The 21,817-nt window shown below is 35.4% G+C and overlaps 1 protein-coding gene across 2 annotated transcripts in view; it reads right to left on the bottom strand.

The window, feature by feature from the left end:
* The window catches only part of LOC149575692 (uncharacterized), a 228,605-nt gene that overhangs the window by 171,759 nt on the left and 35,029 nt on the right, over positions 1-21,817 (bottom strand). For both annotated transcript variants that reach the window (XM_089815445.1, XM_089815446.1), the window contains exons 12-13: positions 13,786-13,965; positions 2,136-2,248 (exon numbers count right to left, since the gene is read on the bottom strand). In XM_089815445.1, the coding sequence (XP_089671571.1) occupies positions 2,136-2,248; positions 13,786-13,965 (293 nt within the window). The remainder of the gene's footprint in view (positions 1-2,135; positions 2,249-13,785; positions 13,966-21,817) is intronic.

Raw genomic sequence — 21,817 nt, 5'->3', positions numbered from 1 at the left:
ATTAATTGATTGACTAAGCTCCCTTAATTATTTGTTGGATTATTATTTCAAATTGTGTCGTTGCATTTATGCAATCAATGCTTTATATATTTGACTGTTGTGTATTACTCTCATTTATAACACATCAATTGTTATTATGCCTTCTTATAGATACTTCACAAAATTGATGTGAAAAGGATGAGAATATCACCATCAGGGTTTCAAACAGGGGACATTACAGTATGTCAGAAAAAAATTGTTTTAGGAATGACTATATAGTAAGCAATAAGCATCATGAAGCACTTTTAAGACACCAGTGCTGTTTGTCTCTCCTATTAACCCATCTCAACCATGCCATTAGTGGATATGCTATGGTTATGAATGGAAGTTTTTTGGCTGCCATTTTTGCAAATAATTCTAATTTTATTCAATTGAACAAAATTATGAGTAAACAAAGCTTGTCAATTTTTTGCAGAGTACCAATGACTCTGAATTGACTTAACTAGAAGCATTACCGCAAGCATTGATTGAACCTCTCAAAAGTTTATAGAATCTCAACATTATATGAAGGCCAAACCAACTTATCAACAACCGTAAGGCATTAATCACAAAGTCAAGCTCAATTTTTCACAGAAACTCTGATTCCAACCTATATACATTAAGTTTTTCATTTCTAGTTCATCACCAAACCATGTGCTTTCAGACTCACGAGGAACATATAAAACAAGATGATGTGATTGATTGTACTAAAAATCATGAACCACATCATTCAACAAGCTTTAATTTTTAAAATTCTGAATTTTTTAAATGCTAGAAGCGAATTTGGCTTCTTTGAACACTTAATTAATGCAGAGAAATATGGGTTGCAAAAGAACATCAAATGAAGACATTCTAGAAATGATATAAGGCATTAATCACGAAGTCAAGTTCAATTTTTCACAGAAACTCTGATTCCAGCCTATATACATTAAGTTTTTCATTTCTAGTTCATCACCAAACCATGTGCTTTCAAACTCATGAGGAACATTGAAACAAGATGATGTGATTGATTGTACGAACAATCATGACCCAAATCATTCAACAAGCTTTAATTTTTAAAATTCTGAATTTTTTAAATGCTAGAAGCGAATTTGGCTTCTTTGAACACTTAGTTAATGCAGAGAAATATGGTTTGCAAAAGAACATCAAATGAAGACATTCTAGAAATGATATAAGGCATAGAAAAGGGAATGAAGCAACAGAAAGGGAGAGTGCCATAGCGAATGAGGCACCAAAAACGTAAAATAAATAAATGAGAACACAAAAGGTTTTACATTTTACCATATATTTCACTTATCACAATTTGGGAGGTTAATGCAAGCATTATTTGATCAATAGGGTTCATTAATGCTGCCACATATAGAGATAAGGTGTCATTCAATCAAATTCAAAAAAATACAGGAAAGACATAATCTTTCCTTGGCAGTTAATATAGGTCTATGAAAACGAAGACTGTTCAACATTGTCCTCTACAAAAATGGGCATTGGTGATTATTCTAAATTTATGACAACATACTGAATTCCCAAGGAAATCTAGGGAACAGGAACCAAATCCCATGGACACATCATCATCATATCATATAGCATAAGATTATATATTGGTAATGATTATCACACAGCAGAGCTACCAAAGATGCCTGTAAATCGCAATACAATTTCGAGAAGGGCATTGACAAAACATAACAATTACAATAGCCTTGTGCAAATAAAAAATAAAGTAGAATGTCTTTGAAGTTGACAATACAAATCAAGTAGAAACAAATTGAAATGTATTTTATTAAATGTTGGTGACATTAACACATTGCATGAACTTCAAACTTGAATTCCTCCTACATAAAAGAACCATTTATTTTATGGCACGTGCTATGCAATATCACTAGAAAATCCAATCATATTATACATTGTATGCAATAAAGGTTTTCCGTTCCTTGTTCTCTACCAATATGTCTAGTCACCTAACATCAAAGTGAAGATTTAAAGTCTACAAAGGAAATAATTATCCTTAATTTCATAAAAATCATAAATGCAAGCATCCACATTTCACAATGCTTACAAGTCAAAAAACACAATAATTTATATAAATAACATATGATCTCTCCATTTTCTAAATCATTTACCTGGATATATCTGCATCAAAAACAGTGAAAAGCAACCACTCTAAACAGTGTGAAAAGTGAGGTTTGTTGGCTGATAATCGTGCCAAACCTAAGGCCTCCTTTACTTTGTCTCTCTAGCAAAAGCAAAGACCAAAAGAAATTTTTACATTGTTAATTTATAAAAATCAAGTCATTATTTCATACCAAGAAATTTGAAATATCAAATTATAAAAGCAATAGCATATTATGCAATGCATATAGAAGAAAAATATTAGACCACTACTTCCTGCCAAATAATAATTAGCCAAAACAACCAAGGAAGCAACATATTCATAAAACTTCATTAGAACTTAGCATGCTTGTATTCCATTAAAATAATGGGTATGTTGCTTGGGAAATTGATTCCTCTATGTTAACAGCTTTTCCAGTATTGCCCCTTGAACCAGATATGATCTATTTCTCATCCCAATTTGGATCTAGTATGGCCTAGGGTTCACAAAGGAACTTTGGGTGCCTACAGAAAACATTAGGTGAACCAAAATGAACATACAAGTCTCATTAATTATTTTGCTGTATTGATCTTAAGATATCATTATTTATCCATGTGTTGTTAATATTTACTAAACGATCCTCTCTTATTCCACATTACAGGCTCATATTGAAACATGAAATCTCTTTTTGTTTCTTTCTCCTTTACTTCCTAGAAGAGTAACCCATCTAACCTTTATAAGAAATTACCTTATTCTAATCTAAATTTAGTAGGAAATGAATAGTATTTGAAATGAAAGAGCAAACAGCACAGTGCTATTGAAAGGGAATGCAAATATATACAATGGTATATTAATGAAGTAACTAACAAAACAAAATAACTAACTGAATGTTCAATTCGTTATAGATGACGCAATGACAATTAACTAACAATATTGAAATTGTTAAAAAATGGATTGATTGTATTAAGTTATTAACCAATACACCAAATATATAGAACTTACAGATGCTAAAAAAAGTGTTAACAAAAAAGCAAAGTTGTCTAAATAAACATGTCTAAACATAGACTAGATTAAGATAATTAGAAATTGTATCTGCCAATACACTAGAAGGAAAGTTGTATAACTCTAAATAAAGATGTCTAAAAATAAGCCAGATTAAGATACTAAAAATAAAATTTAAATGATCATTAACTAATGTTCTAGAAGAAGAAGCTAAATATAGCAAGAACCTAGGAAACTAAAAATATTCTCATAAATATCCCCCTTATTACAGCACATAACAAAGAAAACAATGAAAGAAAGACTGAAACAGTTCAAACTTCACAATAGATTATATATATATATACATAAAAGCGCGTTGATCTTGACCTGAACAATACTTAAGCTAAATGCTTTGTGGTTGAACATGTTCACAAATATAGTGACACCAAAGCTCTATATGACTAGTACTCTCATGAAAAACGGGATTGCAAACAAGATATAGCATACTTTTCTTGTTGCAAAACAAAGTGGTAAGACCTAACTCAAGAATAGCCTTGCTTGTCAAAATGTTATTTAGCCATATCACCTCCCAATTGCTCCCTGTTTGGAAGAGTGAGAAATAGTGGTTTGCTTTTTGCTCCCTAAACATATCGAACCAAATCCATTATATAAAATGAAGTTAGAAACAAACATCTTGTCATCTAATGAACATGCACAGTTCCCATTCATGCATCGACACAAAGTAAAATATGTACTATGCTTGTTTTCCAAGTCATAAGCCACTATACCATGCATCATTGAACAAGCTTTTTTGCTTTAAAATAGATAATCTTAAGTTCTTACATGAATGTAAAAAGCAAGCAAGTCTGAGCCTAGTATAAGCCAAGAACCAATCAACTAATGAAAAAGAATAGCATTCACTTGAGGTTATGCATCATGGTGGGAAAGCCACAAGCCTATCTCCATGGGTGTTGGGATGGATTTACAATCTTCCACTCTAGATTTCTCAAGCAATGTCTTGGTATAATTTCGCCGAAAGATATTGACCTTTTTTCTTTTAGTTTGTGCACTTCCAAATCCAAGAAAATAACATAGGAGATCAAGATTTGTCATGTCAAACACTCATTTCAGATCATCCTTCGTTGCCACAATATTCTATAAAGGAATTCCCCGTGATTACTAGATCATCAACATATACAATCAAAATCACAATCTCACCCCATTGCTCTTTGAGGTGAACATTAGGAGCATATGAATTGCCAATGAATTCATGATAAAGAAGATGGCCATCAATCATGAGGTACCACTTAGAAGCTTTATGAGCACAAAAGACGAACATGGATGATGCAAGGACTTCCGAGAGGCAAACTTTTTACTCGGATGTGGATTTTTCGCAAAGTTTAATAGGTGGCTTCGTTAGGAGGAGTTAATTGGTTTGCCAACTCAGCTCTACTTTATTGGTGACCATTTCGAATTATTTTTGAGAGCCAAAAATTCCATTTAGACCCTTGAATTTAGCTTTTCGTTTTTTCCTATATCTTTAGTTTTGTTTCTTGTAATAACTTTGAAATTATGTTTTTAATTTTGAAGGTTAGTTGGCACTTTTTCTTATCGTAGTCTATAGATAGTTTAGTTAAAATTTCAGTTTCCTAGGAGTTGTTTCAAATATTACCAAAATGGCAAATTTCAAGAATAATAAAAATCTGCCAAAAAAGGTAATTTTCTGTTTTTTCAGTTTATAGAGAGTTTTTCAGTTATTTAGGGAGTTGTTGAACATTGTAGCCAAAGGTTGGTGAACGGAAAATAATTGCAGTTACGAATTTGCATTGTTCTATAATGATTCTTGTAGAGTAGCAAATGAATGAATTAGCTTGAATAAATTTGTGAGTTGCATCAGTGGAAGTGATGAAAGAAGGGAAAATTGAACTAGTGGAAAAATAGCCTCTTTTTGTACTTCTTCATCAAGCTCCTCATTTTCATATTCAAGAATTTTGGCTGTTTGAGAACTAAAATTGACGGTGAGGAAGAGGTGTTACATCCTATTTCCTCATCAAAATTTCCTTTGTTACAACACCAATAAGTCAATATCCCTTCAATTCTAAATGTTACCGAAGAAAAATGTATTTCAAAGACTTACCATCTAACTTTATCTTTTGTACCTTGAGAACAAGCATGTAAGTTGTACATCCAAAAACTATAAAATGTCATATAGAGGGCTTCATCCAATTTGCTTCTTGAAGAGTGATATTTCAAGCAATTTGGTGGGTACCCAATTTAACGAGTATACTATTGTGTGAGCTACTTTAAATCAAAATGCACGAATAAGATCTACATCTTTCAACATACATTTCACCATTTCCAGAACAAGACAATTATGCCTCTCTGCAACACTATTTGGTTGAGGCATGTAAGCAATGGTCAACTATCTTTTGATCCGATGTTCTTCTAGGTAGTTTATGAAATCCTTACTTGTCAACACCCACTGTGGACTTGAGAAAAGAACTCTAAGAGATTGACCTCATGACCTTATTGCAAGCGCTCAATTTTTTATTTTATTTTCAAATGCTTGATCTTTGTGAGCCAAACAATATGAATACAATTTGACATTGCTATGACTTGATTTGTTGTCATGTCCCCTTTTTACTGACATGTCATTTTTAGTGAATTTGCCTATCATGGACTCTCGTAGGCAGATGATTTTGGTGAGAGAGTCATTCTGATGATTATTTGGGGATTGGATGGTCTATTTTGCTCTTGGAGAGATGGGGTTTATCATATTTTTATTTTATGTGTTATGCGGGGCCAAAATATTATAATTTTGAGTTGAGTTGCACTTTTTATTTTATAAAGTTACTTTTTATATAAAAGTGCATTATAAAGGAATTTCATAAGAATATTTTATGGATACTTCTAGAAGTTCTTAGTGGCTTCTTAGGAAAGTGAATAAATAGAGTGCTTGGCCTCTCATTTGGACATCCCATGACTTGAGTTTGCACTATTTTTTTCTTTGAGCATTTGTGGCGCCATCTTGGTCTGCAGATTGTCATTTGATCTGTTAGGAACGAAAACTCCTAAGGATTTGCATAACTGAGGAGGTGAAATATCCTTTGAAGGGTTGCATTTTGGAAGTGGTATTCAACTACTTCAAGTTGGGTTTATTTGGTATTTAGACATTTCCAGCAGGGTTCGATTTTTCAGCCTGGACATACATTTTTGCTCATATCTCACTGTTGGCTGGTAGTTTGATTTTTATTTTTTGGGAGAATTTTCCTTGGAGCCTGGCGATTATTTCTATACCATTTTCGGCACCTTTCAGCCCAGTATTTATTTTTGCCAGGTGTCGTACCTGTCCATACATGTACTGTCGTACCTACAGGCCATACGGTCAGCAAAACAGAGGGCAGGTTGGAGTTGCATTTTCATCATTTCGTCTTCAGCATTCAATCTCCAGCATCTGCTCAATCCAGGTTCTTTCATTTTAGTTTGTAGTTGCAAGAAATTCTCAGTTGCATTCAGCCAATAAAGGTTTGTTTGTAATGTGCCATGTTGTAATGCTCTAAGTTGAAATCGCATATCATATGTAAAAGCATTTGGTTATCATTGAATGAATATATTGGCACTATTTACATCAACTATTTGAGTAGACTTGTTACACAACAATTTCCTTTATTCAGCATTTTACTTTCAGTAGTATATTTGTTTGCATGTCAAGTGTTTGACGAAATTTCACAATTCAGTATTAGTGGTTATTAGTGGCCTATTGGCAAGGGCCATTACATTTGTGAAGATTTATAAGGGATATATGTAAGCAGAATAGTGCAGATTTATGAAGAAAGTTGGAGCAGATATATGATGGAAACTGAAGCAAACTTGTGAAGAGGCTTATGCAGAATTCAGAAGGTTAATATATGAAAGTGATTGCAATGAATTTGTAAAGGAGTGTAACATCTGCAAGATGACCTTTATGAAAGCATAGAGAGATTATGTCATCCATTGAAGAATACATTTTATGCAGCAGACTTTAATGAAGAATAAATTTCATGGAGTAAATCAATAATGATCAAATGCGTGTGAGAGATTCAAAAAGGATATGTCTGTGAACAATGTTCAAGCATGTGTGACGAAACAATGTACATTTATGAATCGTGGATTGAATATGATGAAGAAAAATGAATTCACCATCATCCATTGTAGAAGCAACATCTAAGAGGTCGAAACTTGGTTTGGAAATTGGTGCTTCCTAAAGTAGACATTGGTGTCTCTCACTAAGTTGGTTCTTAGCTATGGGGGTCAGTGCCTCCAATTGGGTCATGCCTACAAATTAAGGTGATTAATGACTCATGTGGGTTGGTGCCTATTAAGCTTGGAAAGGAGTTTGCATAAGCAATATTTTATCGTAATTTTCTCTTGTAAGGGTTTCCATGAAAATCATGGTTTCTATTTTGTTGTGTAATTGTCACATCTTATGTTCATATTGTGCAATTGATATTCTCATGGTATTATATTGGAAAAGTAGATAATAGTATATACTGATTCAACTCCCCTAAATATAATCATGTGCACATCACACAATTTGGAGTAATTCATTTACCAAAAATTCTATTACCATCGTGTGTGATGCAGTAGTAGTAGCAAAAGGGAGAGTTGAACATATGCCATCATCCCATCCACATTGCTATATCATCAATATAGATCCTTGCTTTCTTTAATACCATAGAATTTTACCACTATTCTAATCAATCATTAGCAACCTAAAGCATAATAAATAACATGCCTATTTTTTTAGGGATTTAACATTTATGACAATAATGTGTATGTTTTGAACACCTCAATATGGATTTGATGGAAACAAGATGAAAAGTGTCGAAATTCAGCACAAGTTACCAGCTAAAATAATGGGCCAAGCTCAATTTTTTGATAGAGATGCAAAAGAAAATCCAAGATTATAGAGTGTCCCTTATTAAATTATGTTTATGGAAAAAAATTCTATTTCCCATCATTGCTAAGCTAGGCCAGAACTAGCCCAACCTCATAGTCTCAAACATTCAAAGTGCGAAGATATTGTTGTTCAAAATTCTAAAGAAGAAGCTTATGTCAAAGTTTCAAATTTCATTATCCTTGCTTGCATTTACCCTAAACCTCTTCGTGTTTGTCAAAGTTCATATTTCGCCATCCTCTCATGTTTCTTGTTCACCCCCTACCTCCATTCCTTATTCAATCAAGATCTCCAAGTCTTCAACCCCGAAAGAACTTTTTGTCGTAACCCCACTCAAGCCTTAGTCAAAAAGTCAAACCTCTACTCAACGACATGCCTCATGTTCATACCTCAATTCTTAACTTGTGTTAGGAATCACCAAGTAACACCAACAATAACACTTCAAACTCACACCCATTTTACTATTAGTCTCCACCTAGCCCCCTACATGACTGAACTACCATTAATGCTCAAATTGTGATGCATCTTCAATTAATTATTTTGTAGGCATTAAACTATCATTCAATGAGACATAGGGACGTGTTCCAGCCCCCAAACCCCTACATTCTTGGAATAGGGACATCCACGAGATGTGGGGACAGGTACAACATGTTCCCCTATTGTTGCTCAACTTCTGCCACACCATTAGGGGGCAATGAAACGACAAGCTCATATTGCATGCAAAAAAACAAATTAATGTTACATTTCCAAGGGAGTTCAAACTCATCAATTTTGGAGAAAATGCTTCAAAAATGAAGAATTTGAATGTCGCACAAAAGGGGAAATTTGCTGCAATAGGTGATGTCACCTGACTACTGCCCCCAAACCCCACCTTCCAATTTAAAAACAAAAAAAGAAATTGATGGGGAAATCACGTCAACTCAGGTTAATATTTTTATAGCCACTCTATCACCCCCTACCACCCCTCGCCATCGTCCCCAATTTAAGTCCACTTGTCCCCTCATCCCCTTGCCCTCGACGGCTGGTGGAATAGTGCTATCATTTAACAATGGGACTATGGATCTGCATGCACATTGAGCCATTACTACAAAAGCATTTACAATTCATAGAGGGCATTCCCCCATGCCAATAAGGCATAGCCATCCATACATGTCAACAAATTTAGGCATGTTCCAATAACAATGACATCAAGTATGAATTTTCGCAATCAAGTATGCAAGATGGGATTGAAGTCACCATTGCAAATTTCAACGTCTTTCTTGCAAATTTCATGTCCATTGTCCCCTCATCCCCCTATCCCTAATGGGTGGTTGAATAGTACTATCATTTAATAATGGGACTGTGTATCCGCGTGCACATCGAGCCATTACTACAAAAGCATTTACAATTCATAGGGGGCATTCCCCCATGCCAATAAGGCATAGCTATCCATACATGTCCACAAATTTAGGCAATTTCCAAAGACAATGGCACCAAGTATGAGTTACCGCAATCAAGTCTACATGATGAGATTGAAGTCATCATTGCAAATTTCAACGCCTTTCTTGGTGTATCATTGCCCAAAAGACAAAATGAAAAGATTGTTCTACAAATTATTTAGAAACCCTAACTAGAAAACTATTTTGACCACTTGTGTTCACATGCCTATATTTGACAATGAAAACCCTAAAGATATCACACACAAAAGGCAAAAACACCATGCCTCGAGATCAATCTCACCTAGAGGTTAAACTAGAGCTTTCATCGCCACAAATATCAACTAGGCCAAGCTACACCAAAGTGCAGGTGGTCAAATCACTAAAACTTTAGTAGCAACATTTATAATGTTTCACAATCCTACTAAATGTAAGAAAGGCTCTATAACTTCTTATGTTTGTAACTCAACTTGAGATAGGTACCAATCAATTCAAATCAATATTTATAATTTAGTTTTATCATACATGAACAATGTTTAAATCAGAAGTCTACAATGGTTGTTAAACCAAAACATAACATTTGTGTTACGGTTATTGCATGAATGAAAGAGTAAATTGTGAAACGTTAAAAAGTGGAATGATTGTACTAAGCAATACACCGAATATATAGAGTTTACAAACAACATAAAAAGTATTTACTAAAAAGCAAAATTGTCAAAGAAAGTCAACATCAAAAAATAGAACAATTAAGAGAACTCAAAAGAAAGCCTAAATGATCATAACTAAGGTTCTATAAGAACAAGCTACTTATAGCAAGAACCTAAAATACCAAAGATATTTTAATACCTTCCCTTGATGATCATTCTATCAACTACAATGCAAAATATTGTACATTTTATAGACCCTTAAAATATTATGTTGCTTCTACTGAGACCCTCCCTAGATCTATAGAAAGTAATTGACCAAGAGTAGCCAAAAAACACATAGAAGGTTGTCACCTTCTTCAAAATGGTCTGCAAAAGAGACATGAGCCTACCACTAACTCAGAAGCTAAGATGAGCCTACCACTAACTCAGACGCTAAGATGAGTCTCCCACTAACCCTCTCACCAAAAATCATACACAAAACATACAACTTGATGCTTGATAAGGGAATTGTCCTTCTCTAGAGACAAAGACATTGAGAACAGTTGCTACGGTTTTGAGGAAAAAACAGAGAACACTCCAAACTATTGTAGATGACCAAGATGCCCCAAAACTGATTGCAAAATACCATGATTTGAAGTGAACAAAGCATTGTTTTCCGGAAAAAAAATGGTGAATACCCTAAAACAAGACCCTAACAAAAAATCTCACGCAAACTTCAAGAAATACAAAAACCAGAAATAATTTTTCAGAAGAAAAATTGACCAAAACTATACTTGATTTTTGAGGTGAAAATTCTATCTAAAACCAAACAAATAGCTAGGTCAAAATCCGAAGCATCATTTTTAAGAAAGGTAAAATCTTTCTAGAACCAAAGAGCCCTCCCGGAGTGCAAAAATATTGACTAGGTCAAACAATAGAAAACTCTAAATTTTGAGGGAAAAAATAATTAATCAAAAAAAAAATAAGGATAAAAAATTATTGAAAACCCAAAATAACTTTGTAAGAAAAAAAAATTAAATGGAGATTATTTTTCTAAAGAAAAAATTATTTTTAAAAAAAACTTGTAAGACTTTCAAAGAAATTCACAAATAAATTTATTGAAGAAAAATGTTTGAATTATTAAAAAATTCGAAAATTAAACAGCTTCCAAAATCCTAAGCCCTCCCGTAAAGGAGTCAAACCCATAACTACGCTAATACCATGAAACTTTAAAAAGCGAAATGATTGTACTAACCAATACACTACATATATAGAGTTTAAAGCCCCTATAAAAAGCGTTAATTAAAAAGAAAAGTTGTCTAAATAAAGACGTCTAAAAAAAACTGATAAAGAGAACTTAAAAGAAATCATGAATGACCATTTACTAAGGTTTAGACGAAAGAGCAAAAAATAGCACGGACCTAGGATGCTAAAAATATTCTAATAGATTACAGGTTTGTAAGGTTTATTAAACTATTGAAACCCTAAAATCATTTATCACAAACTTGACTGAGGGTCACCTAATTAATTGGCATCATATTTAACCCGAGGTCATTACATATATTTTATCCAGGTTAACTAGAGAAACCAAGTTTAATTACCATTAACATCTAATGGGGATATTACGATGGCATCAGAGCATTGTTACAATTTGCATACTAGAATAAAAGCCTTTGAATTACGGGGTTAGGTGAAGAAATTCCTACTACTTTAGTAGAGCTTAAGAACATAACATCCCTTTCTATGCTCCATCATATTGATGAAGTCATCAACATAAATTGTCATAACATACCAAAAAGATGTGAAGGAAGTTTCGTCATTTCAAAAAATGTAAAAGTTTCTCTTCCAAGCTACTTGAATTGGGTAAAATCAAAGTGTGGACAAGTATGTAAAAACCCATTGAAAACAAAGCATAGCCCAATTCTACATGATGCACATGGTAAAAGGAAAATGTCCTTGCAAATTGAAGGGCATGTAGAATTGGGGTGACAATCAATATTAAAATATAAATAAATTATTTTTAAAAAGAAATCATATACTAGCAAATCAAAGGAAGTCCCGCAAAAGATGATACATGAAGACACCAAAAATGAGCTCAGGTGAGAGAAAATCTAATTTGACTGCAAAGAGCAGTGGGTCACAGGTTCCTAGGCAAGGAACAAGTGCACTAACCTGAGATAGAGTCGGATAGGCACTCAAAGTCAGATGAGCCTGAAGTAACTGTAAATATGGTAGACTGTGTACCTGATAAGGAAGCAAAACTAGAAGCTATAAAACTATCACATTCCAACATATCATGAACAAAGGAACTACAGTGGCCAATCTAGTAATAATTAGTGAGAAAAGGTAAGGAATACAATTAGCACTCATCTGCCTGTTTCCCGTTGCAATAAAGGTAATATAGGAAGAAAGCCAAAGCAGATGAACGTAATCTCCATTTATGTTACCAAATTTACTGGTCCCAAGGTTTGATCCTGGTCTGGTTCGCATGGGGTGTCGATCCAGTTTCAATTTGACTTTGGGTCTGGCAAGGGTTCACTCCCAAGCTGGCTGGTTTGTGCAGGACAACCAGGGGTGAACCGGGGTGGAAAGGTGCAGAAAACAAGTTTTGTTTTCGTAGAGTTGTTGAGGGCAGCAGAGGAGGCCTTCGGATTCGACCCTACAAGTGTCTTTTGAAACACTACAGTTGTCTCATTCGTTATATTTTTTCAGCATCCTTTAAGGTGTCTGTACAAAATTATAATTCAGATTCCCATTCTGAATTATTTTGTAAGGCATGAAGTGTTATTAACGATTACTAGTACAATAAAATTGTTCCTTCTAAGTCTACAAATCTTTCTTTGTATCTCAAATTTTCAGAATATGATTAATTTGCATTTGAAGTGTTGGTGTTATGTTTTTTAACTGAACATTAGTTTACATCATCCATGTATTATGTTCTACAAATGCTCTTGAAAAGATATAATGGTATCAACAATTTGTTACTATCCATTTCATGTTGTCATTCAAGTTCACTAGAACATATTTCAAAAGAATCAAGTGTATACATTACACTGGCATCAGATCTCTGTCATTCTAGCCAACATGTTGGGTTGTGTAATGCAACCACCAATTACACATCATTGCATTTGAGAAGGAACAAGTAAAACCCCAACTTACCTATCCAACCAGCAAAACACATAGACCATTTACAGAGAATCAAAAAATGCAAGGATTTTTGGCTAGCAGCAGTGATCATTCAATTGAAAACACTCCAAACTTGTCTAGGACTACTAGGTGGTATGACAAAAATAAATTAGAGAAGAGAAGGACAAAAAAAAAAACGTTTTGATATTGAAATTTAAGTACATGATGCTATGGTGGTATGATCATGATGCTATAAAAAAAAAATTATGGTGTTTTTGTTGTTTATATGATACTAGGTGCCATTCTAATCTTAATTCATGCTTCTAGGCTGCATCATCCCTTTTTGTTAAGCTAACTCTGCAATCCTCTTATCTCTGTTTCCTCGTATTGATGATTGATTATTGAGTCTGATCTGAAACACTGATGGAAATTAAACAATTTGTTTCCCTAAGCTGTTTTACTTTTCACTTATTTCCTTGCACTCAGAAAACTTCATGTTCATAGAATCATAAGCCTTGAACTTTGCAGAATCCTGTCTAAGTAATACAAGCAACACTTCTGAACAAGGTTTAGTAGACCTGTGCAAATCAATAATACCTGTAGCAGGTGGCGTAGCAAGCAATGCAAAATTGTCTGAGCTTGAGGAGCAGGTTCAAAACAAGGAAACTCTGTGCATGCTGAAAAAGACATGCGCTGTGAAATACCGACGACAACACCAGCACTTGGAAGGACACCCAAAGGATAAACCTCACGGTCAAATTCCAACTCCGGGTCCAGCTGCACATACCCAAATAAAAGAAATCATAAATTAAAAAGTTTAATATCTACCATGCTCATTGATAAACCTACTATCTCAAGAAATCTGAATCAGCATATGCACCTTCTCAAGCAACCTACTGTAGCCACTTCTAAACATTAGAGCCTGAGAAAAACAATAGCTAAAAGAGCCTAGAGCCTGAGTGAAACAATAGCTAAAAGAGCCTCTTCTGCATAGGCTTTTTTTGTTTAATGTTTATGTAGATTTACACTCAGAATGCATTGCTGTACAATTTGGTTTACGAAGTATAGGAAATTTGACATAAACACAAAACTTTGAACAACTTATTAATATCTGGTCAATCACAAAATATATATATAATGTTATTAGATACATACTCTTACTACTCTTAGAATGACAAATAATACTTTGCCAGAAATGTCATCTACTATTGATTGAAGTGATAATGGCCATTGAGCAATGCAATGTCCCATTCTAAATTTTGACAATTTATTTGGACGGAGCAAATTAGTGTACCCATGTCATCATGTATGCCCTATTGCAAACAGCTATCAAAGAGTGTATGAATACTAATATTTGAATGAACTTCATTTGAACCTTCCACACGTTGAACATGACTAGATTAAACTCACTATAGAACAAGCATTAATTTGTGTTGACGTCAGTTACTATATTAGTTACTAGATATAACCTAGGAAGGGTATGGTGAAATTTAAAACATGAATTGAGCTCAAATGGCAACAGGTGAATCACAATGAACATCATATCGAGTCTCGCCAAGATCCTCGTGATGAGCATAGAAATGGTCATAATTACATCAAACCATAATGGTGGTACAGTAGAAATATTTTTCAGAGATTCCTTTAGACAATAACTAAGCAAGTGCACTGCATGTCAGTTGTTACCCACTTGGCATATTGAGTTTTGTTAGACCATAACCATAAGACAAATTGTGAATTGTTAGATTTATTAAATATAAATAGATTACATTCAAGGGCAACAATTCAAGCCATGTTAAGGTGAGAAGCTCGGAGGTGCTTAAAAGCTTTTTTTGAGAGTATTGTGAAGACTATTAAATATTGGTTGTGATTTTCATTGTCTATTGACATTTGACAAATCATTGAATGAATTTATGAGATGAGTATTTTTATTTGTGCAAATTATGAAGCTTTTAAATATGTTTTTTAAAAGCATTTCTGAGCATCATTATTAGAAATAATGAAGATGACATGAAATGAAATGATGAAAAATAAATTAATCCAAGAGAGTTTTGCTATGAAAATGGTTACCAAATCCTCAACTTTCATTGCACCCACTCAGTAATCTTAACCAAGTGGATAGAGTAAGTACTCCATTCTACATGACTGATAAAGAACTCGAAACTTGTTGAACTTGCATACAGCATTCACAATTATAAAATATAATATACAACAATGAACGAAAAAACAAGAAAATTAATAAAATAATATGTACCACCAACTCATGAGCATCTTTTTGTAATATTCTTGAAGAGCTCAAAAATTACGATTCCTAAAAATATTCAAGATAACAATTTATATATCTACACAGAAATATTATTTCAAATGCAGACTAGTAGCCAGCAGCAACCTCCTCATCCTTTTATAGAACCACCCTCCATGGCAAGGAAAGTTTCACTATAATATTTTAGGGACAAAGTAAATTATAAGAAAGGGAAGAGCGCATTATCATGTTCCAATGGTCAACAATGATAACATCTTGTTACATTCCATCATAAATTTCACCATACATGGACGACCTTTATCAGCTTACCTAATCATGATGATGTTGGGCTCAGTGAAACTCAAAATATTTTCCACACAAGCCCACAACTCATAATCTACGATAAATGCTTTTTCAAGGATCTCTTTGTACTTGAGTGCCTCCATAGTCATACACTCCAAAGACTATTGATAACCCTAGCACTCAACGCATATCCCACCTTCACAAGCAGTCTATAGATGTTTGTATAATACAAAACCAAATTCCAGCAAGGTGTTTAAAAAGGCATATATAAACATACATACATAGATACATACATTCATACACATGTTGATGCGAGTTTTGTACCACTTACATAACATATTAGGATTTGAATATTCAATACGAGATATTAAACATGCAAGTCCTCTCTTGAAAAGTTAATGCTCATGAGACATGAGTATAACTCCAATGTTCCTTACACCGTTGGATACTCGCTCAGTTTTATCGATGTGATTCACTGATAATCACGTAGGCGGCCTTACGTAAATTGTTGAGGATGACTTAAACTTTGGTGGGATGAAGGTGATGGTGGCTTGGTTTGTGAAATGTGTGGAAGCAGATAATGTTGATGGTTGCGATGATGGAGGGTGTGTCTGCCGATGATGATGTTGATGGGAAAGCGATGGTTGTGGAAGGTGAATGGATGAGTTCTATCACTTGATCTACTCTAACTTTCTTCTCTCTAAACTTCAACTACCCAACTATTCACTATTCTACTCCTACTCCTATGAATGGAAGGTTAGCAAATGGATGGGGATCGAACCTAATGAGAGCTGACCAGCGGCCTCACTTCCACAGGTGCAATGATTCAAAGGAAAAATAAACTAGTTTACCACACAAAGCTTCCCAACCAGCCGCTAGGATGCTAGTGGCCTAGTATTGATCCCTATCAAACATTTACCAATGCTACCATACAACTGTTCATCTACTTTAACTTCACTTAAACAACTTCAAATGCAACCAACTTTAACAACTTGAAAGAAAATCTAAGTAAGTGGAAGTAGAAAAAATGCAATAACACCCAATGTTCTTGATCAACATGCCAATCGCAACAATGAAAAAGAGAGCAATTTTGGTATTATTTTCGCAACAAGTTCTCCGACACTTTACAAATGAGAGCAAATGGCCTTTTATAGAGGCCAAAAATACAACGGACGATGGAGATCAAAACAAGATCAACGATCTAGATTGGATCCTCAAAACCCTAATTAGGGTTGCCACCCCATCGGCCAATGAGAAGCTGCCACCTCATCAATGGACCAATGGAAAAAGTGCAAAAAATGGCAACCAATGAGAAGGCACCAAAATGGTGGCCAATCAGAAATAGACACTTGTCCTATTCTAGAAGAAAGGGAAATTTGCCACTTGGGCTTACATCAAATGATCTTCTAATATAAATCTTCCTTTTTCTTTCATTTTCTTAGCTAAGGCAATGAACTTAGCTAGCCTTTCGTTAACTTCTTCCATAGGAGGACAAGGTGTGTGCTTCGCCTTGAGTTCCGCTGACTTTGCCACGTTGTTCGCTGCTTGTAGTATCTTTTCATGATCCTTCTCATATTCCTTTGCAAATCCAATAAAAGCGCAGAGAGAGGAAAGGGTGCCCAAATGCTTTCTCTTGATAGCAACCTTTCCCAACTCATCTAATCTTGATCCAAAATCTGTTTCATTGACATCCTCTTCTCTAATATCCTCAAAATCAAGTGCCACTCCAACGTCGCTTATCATGGTTGAAATAGAAGTGTCGACGTTTGGACTATGTCGTGCAATCTTATTACGTATCTCTTTAAGTGTTCTAAATCTGGTAGTCAATGCAACAAACCAAGATTCAACTATACTCAATCCTCTCTCATCAACCAACCTGGCCCTTTGCAAATGTGCCTCTAGTAGCCTAATGAACGCATGTAGCCTAGGAATAGCCAAATCTCTGATGGGAAGGAAACCTTTCCACTCCTCTTCAAATAACCTAAACTTGTCTCTAACGGCCACTAATGATTGGAATGTCGAGACGAAGGAAGGCAAGAAATTTCGCCCATCTTGGATTGTATCATGGATCCAATCCCTGACTTCATGTAGCTGAGCTGATATCTCTCCTGAATTGCTCTCGCTGTCTTGAGGAAGGGCTGCCTAGTGCAGCTGTTGAATGGGCTAGCTATCTCTCCAATATTTGTTCTCAGCCTCCAACTTTACTATCCTTTCATTTGCCTTCCTTAACCTTTCTCTGATTGATGCTATACCTTCCTGGACCTCCTCACACTCCATATCATCTGTATTCCTTCCCAAGTTATGTTCTACTATCTCGTATTCTTGGGCCACAATCTCGTTCACTACCTTGTTGACTGTTGGAATAGCAATCTGAACCTTTCGGTGATCATCCTTGTCGCTCCTGTTACCCTTGCCACCGTTCTTGCCATTTGTTTTTGGTTCTCGCTATCACCCTTTTCCATTAACCCTTGGATGTCCTCAGCTGTATGGGTTATTACCACCTCGCCTCTTGGCATAAGCATTTGTCTTAACCATAGTGGTGCAATGCATCTCCCTAAATCTGAATTTGGTTTGACTAACAAAGCATCACCAACGGCCTCGAGTTCCTGACTTATTGCCTCGATGTCGATTGGTCCATCTTCTTCTCTACTAGTTTCTTCCATATCATTTCCTTGCTGGTTCTCCGAGAGAGGGGAGTATTTGGTGCTTTCACTATAGCCACTTGATTCCGAATCAGAGCTCACCTTCACCGCGGCCCCTTTCTCATTCGAATTGACCTCTTGGCCTCTAGCCTCAATTATACTCTCTCTTGATGACACTACATGCTGTCTCTTGGCTGGAGGCTCTGGATGTTCTTTGCCCTTCTCTACCTCCAAAATCTTCTTCTTGCCATTTCTAATTATTTCCTGTCGTCGGCCATTTCCTTCATTCTTGTGCCCAACTGATTCTGTTTGTCTTTCTTTTGGCTTCATCATCTCATAGGTAAGGGGAATCCTTTGTCTTTGTAGCTTCCTTAGTCCTTCATTATACCATGATTCGGTATGTAAATCCACTACCCTTGTAAGTGCTTCCAAGGAAGAACCCTGATGGTCATCCCAATCTACTGGATTCAATTTTGTTCCTTCTACTGTATCATAGTCTTCTCTCAACACATTTCCATCATCCTCCAATTGATCCGAAATATCAAGGCCTCTCCATCTAATAGCCCTCATCATGTTCACCGTCAGCCTTGAGAAAGCTAGCTTTCTCACATGAAAGTCATCTTTGGCGTTGGCCCAAAAGTCTTCTATGGTGGGAACATGCCTGAATTCGTTTCCATGAGATGCCTTGATAAGACCATTAGGGTCAACCCCTTGCCTTGCTCTGTACCATCCTAGATGATACCATTCCAATTCCTTTTCTGCGGCTTCAAACGAGGCCCGATTTGGGCAACTATCATTGCCAATTATGATTGAGAATGAAATGCTTGTTTTTTCTTCGTTTCTCAATATTCTATCATAGTGCTCAAGTTGTCTAGCCAATTCTAACAAACTACCTTGTCGGGTGGGTACCTTGGAAGCCTCTTCGGACAAATTGTACTTCCTGCCACTCTAATGTATGTAAACTACGGAAATTGGATGAACCAACTCCCAAACTTCTTAATTCTTGTCTCTGCTTCCGATGAAAGTCTCTTAGCGGGTGTCCCTTGTAACACCCTTACTATATTCATGGCGAAGGCATCGAAAAATATCTTGTAATCTTTGTTATTGTGCAAATGGAGCTGCAGATAGCATTCATGTACCAAATATTGCCCCGGTCCGCTACTAACTTCTCCTAAGGCCTTAAGTCTCGGACTCTTGTACAATCTAGCAATTAGGTAGAACAGATAGGAGCCCACGTACAATTGCTTTTGGTTTTGCACTGTTCTGAGTTGCAATTCTAAGTTCTCGCTTATGATCTTGGCCCAATCAAACCTTCTTTTCCCTTTCTCAATCTCATCAATGAAGAAGTACATCCAATTTTCAAATCTCATCCCTTGAGCTAGGCCCATGATCCGACTGAGCAGAACAACAAGATCACCATATTCTAGTTTGAAATCTGCCACTGTAAGCCTCGATGATCTGTTAACTCCTTTCCTTCCCTCGCGTATCCAATTCTGCTTTAGATGAGTGTAATAGGCCTCTTGGTTATCTTGAAATGACTTAGTTGCTTAATCCATCATTACAATTGTCATGCCCTTGTGTTGGGGAATGTTGAATGTTTCTTCGATTGCTTGTTCACCAATGCTAGCCAACACTCTCTTCCCTTTATCAAAAATGATGGAATTACTGTTTAGATCAAATCTGGATGCACATTCCATAATCAATTTTGGACAAGGCAATGTGAGCGAAAAAGCCGCTGCGTGTACAATTCCACTCTTGTAAATTCTTTTTGCCAAGGGGGATTGTCCTTCCTTCGGTCTGTCCCTCATCCGTATCATGTCCGCTGTACAAATATTGGTGTCGATTATTCTCTTCATTTTCGAGAAGAAGGACATTTTGGGCGTCATATCCTCTGTCTTTCTTAGTGTTCGCCCGCTTGGGATTCTTACTTGCACTATCATCCTCCATGCTCATCGCACTATTACAGGATGGTAGAGTGGTGGACCAAAAGGCAAGAAGAACCAAGCGGAGCAATCCTTAGACTAGAACGAAAGATGGATGTCAGCTTAAGCACTCCTTGCAACTCTAGATGATGAAAATTCACCTTAACCAGTAAACTTACAGCGACTTTTCGGAACCTAGGATATGACTTTCAAGAAGTTCAAATCCCTTTGCAAATTAGAAATTTACACTCCTAAAACTATCCAACACTTGCCTTCTATGCAAAAATCAAACTTTCATATGTATCTCTTCTCCCGACAAAATTGCCAAAATCTGGTATAAAAAATGCAGTCCTAAATAGGAAAAAAGAATCAGACCTTCACCATGAATTGCCCAAAAATCAGAATCAGATCTGCCTCAATAAAATGCCAAGAATGGAAAATTTTGCCTTCGCCTCAAATTCACCCAAGCATGAAGTCTGAAATCTGCCCAAAATGCTACCTAAGGCACAAATCGCAGCCCACAAATGGAGGAGAAAACCACCAAAATATGCAAGAATCTGCCCACAAGAAAAATCGCCAAGGTCTGAAAATGGAGAAATGTAAGCAAAAATTGCCCAAGCATGCAAAAAACTGCCTTCCACTAAATTCGCCCATGTCTGAAAAAAATCTGCTCCTCCACAAAATTCGCCCACATGGAGAGGAAGAAAAGTGATTTGTGAAAATGAAATGGGGAGGAGACTCCCTTTATAGCCAATTTTCTTTCTCCATAAAGCTGGCCGACCTGGTCTAGGAGAAAACAAGAAACAAAAATTAAAATCAAGCATGGCCCAAAATTAAGTGTTTAGCTCAAAAAATTAATTTTGTCAAAAGAAAATTGCACTTTAAAATTTGCCAATTAGCTCCAAATTGCAAAATGAAATTAAATGGCCTTGAGGGTGTTAAATATTTTTATTTAATGAGGGTTTAGTAATTAATACATCCTTAAATTTGGATTTTGGCTAACCAAAAGCTATTTTTTCAATATTAAATTACCAAATTCATTAAAAACTAAAAAACTTTCAAGGCAATTTTAATCCAATTAAAGCCAATTTTTGCAATTTTCCACCAAATCGATTTTGCCAAGCCAAAATAAAAATAAAATAAAATTGCATCTAGAACCAAAAATCGATTTTTTGCAATTTTCCTCATTTCAACAAAATTAAAATTTTCACCAAAGAAAAAATTGAGACTTTTCAAAGACTTAAGTCTAATTAAAATTTCTCTTTTGAAAATTATCCAAATTTACAGAGTTAAAACCAAATTTTCAAAAGAAAACATCTAAGTACCAAATTCACAACTTTATCCTGCCAAGTTGAAATTAACTTAGAAAATTATTCGGCCTAGGGATAAAATTGATAGCTCTAGAAAATCAAGTTAAGAAAACTGGGTGAAAATAAGCTAAGCCTCCCCATATCTGTCCTGAAGTTGCCAAAGCGTGACATTTTCAAAACTCAAAAATTTTGGGCAATCCAAAAATTTGCCGA

The sequence above is a fragment of the Cupressus sempervirens genome, chromosome 2 (genome assembly GCF_028749045.1).
Source record: "Cupressus sempervirens isolate cs-2001-9-10 chromosome 2, ASM2874904v1, whole genome shotgun sequence".
Lineage (NCBI taxonomy): Eukaryota > Viridiplantae > Streptophyta > Pinopsida > Cupressales > Cupressaceae > Cupressus > Cupressus sempervirens.
Note: the sequence above shows the minus strand (reverse complement) of the source record. Positions and strands in the feature narration are given on the sequence as shown.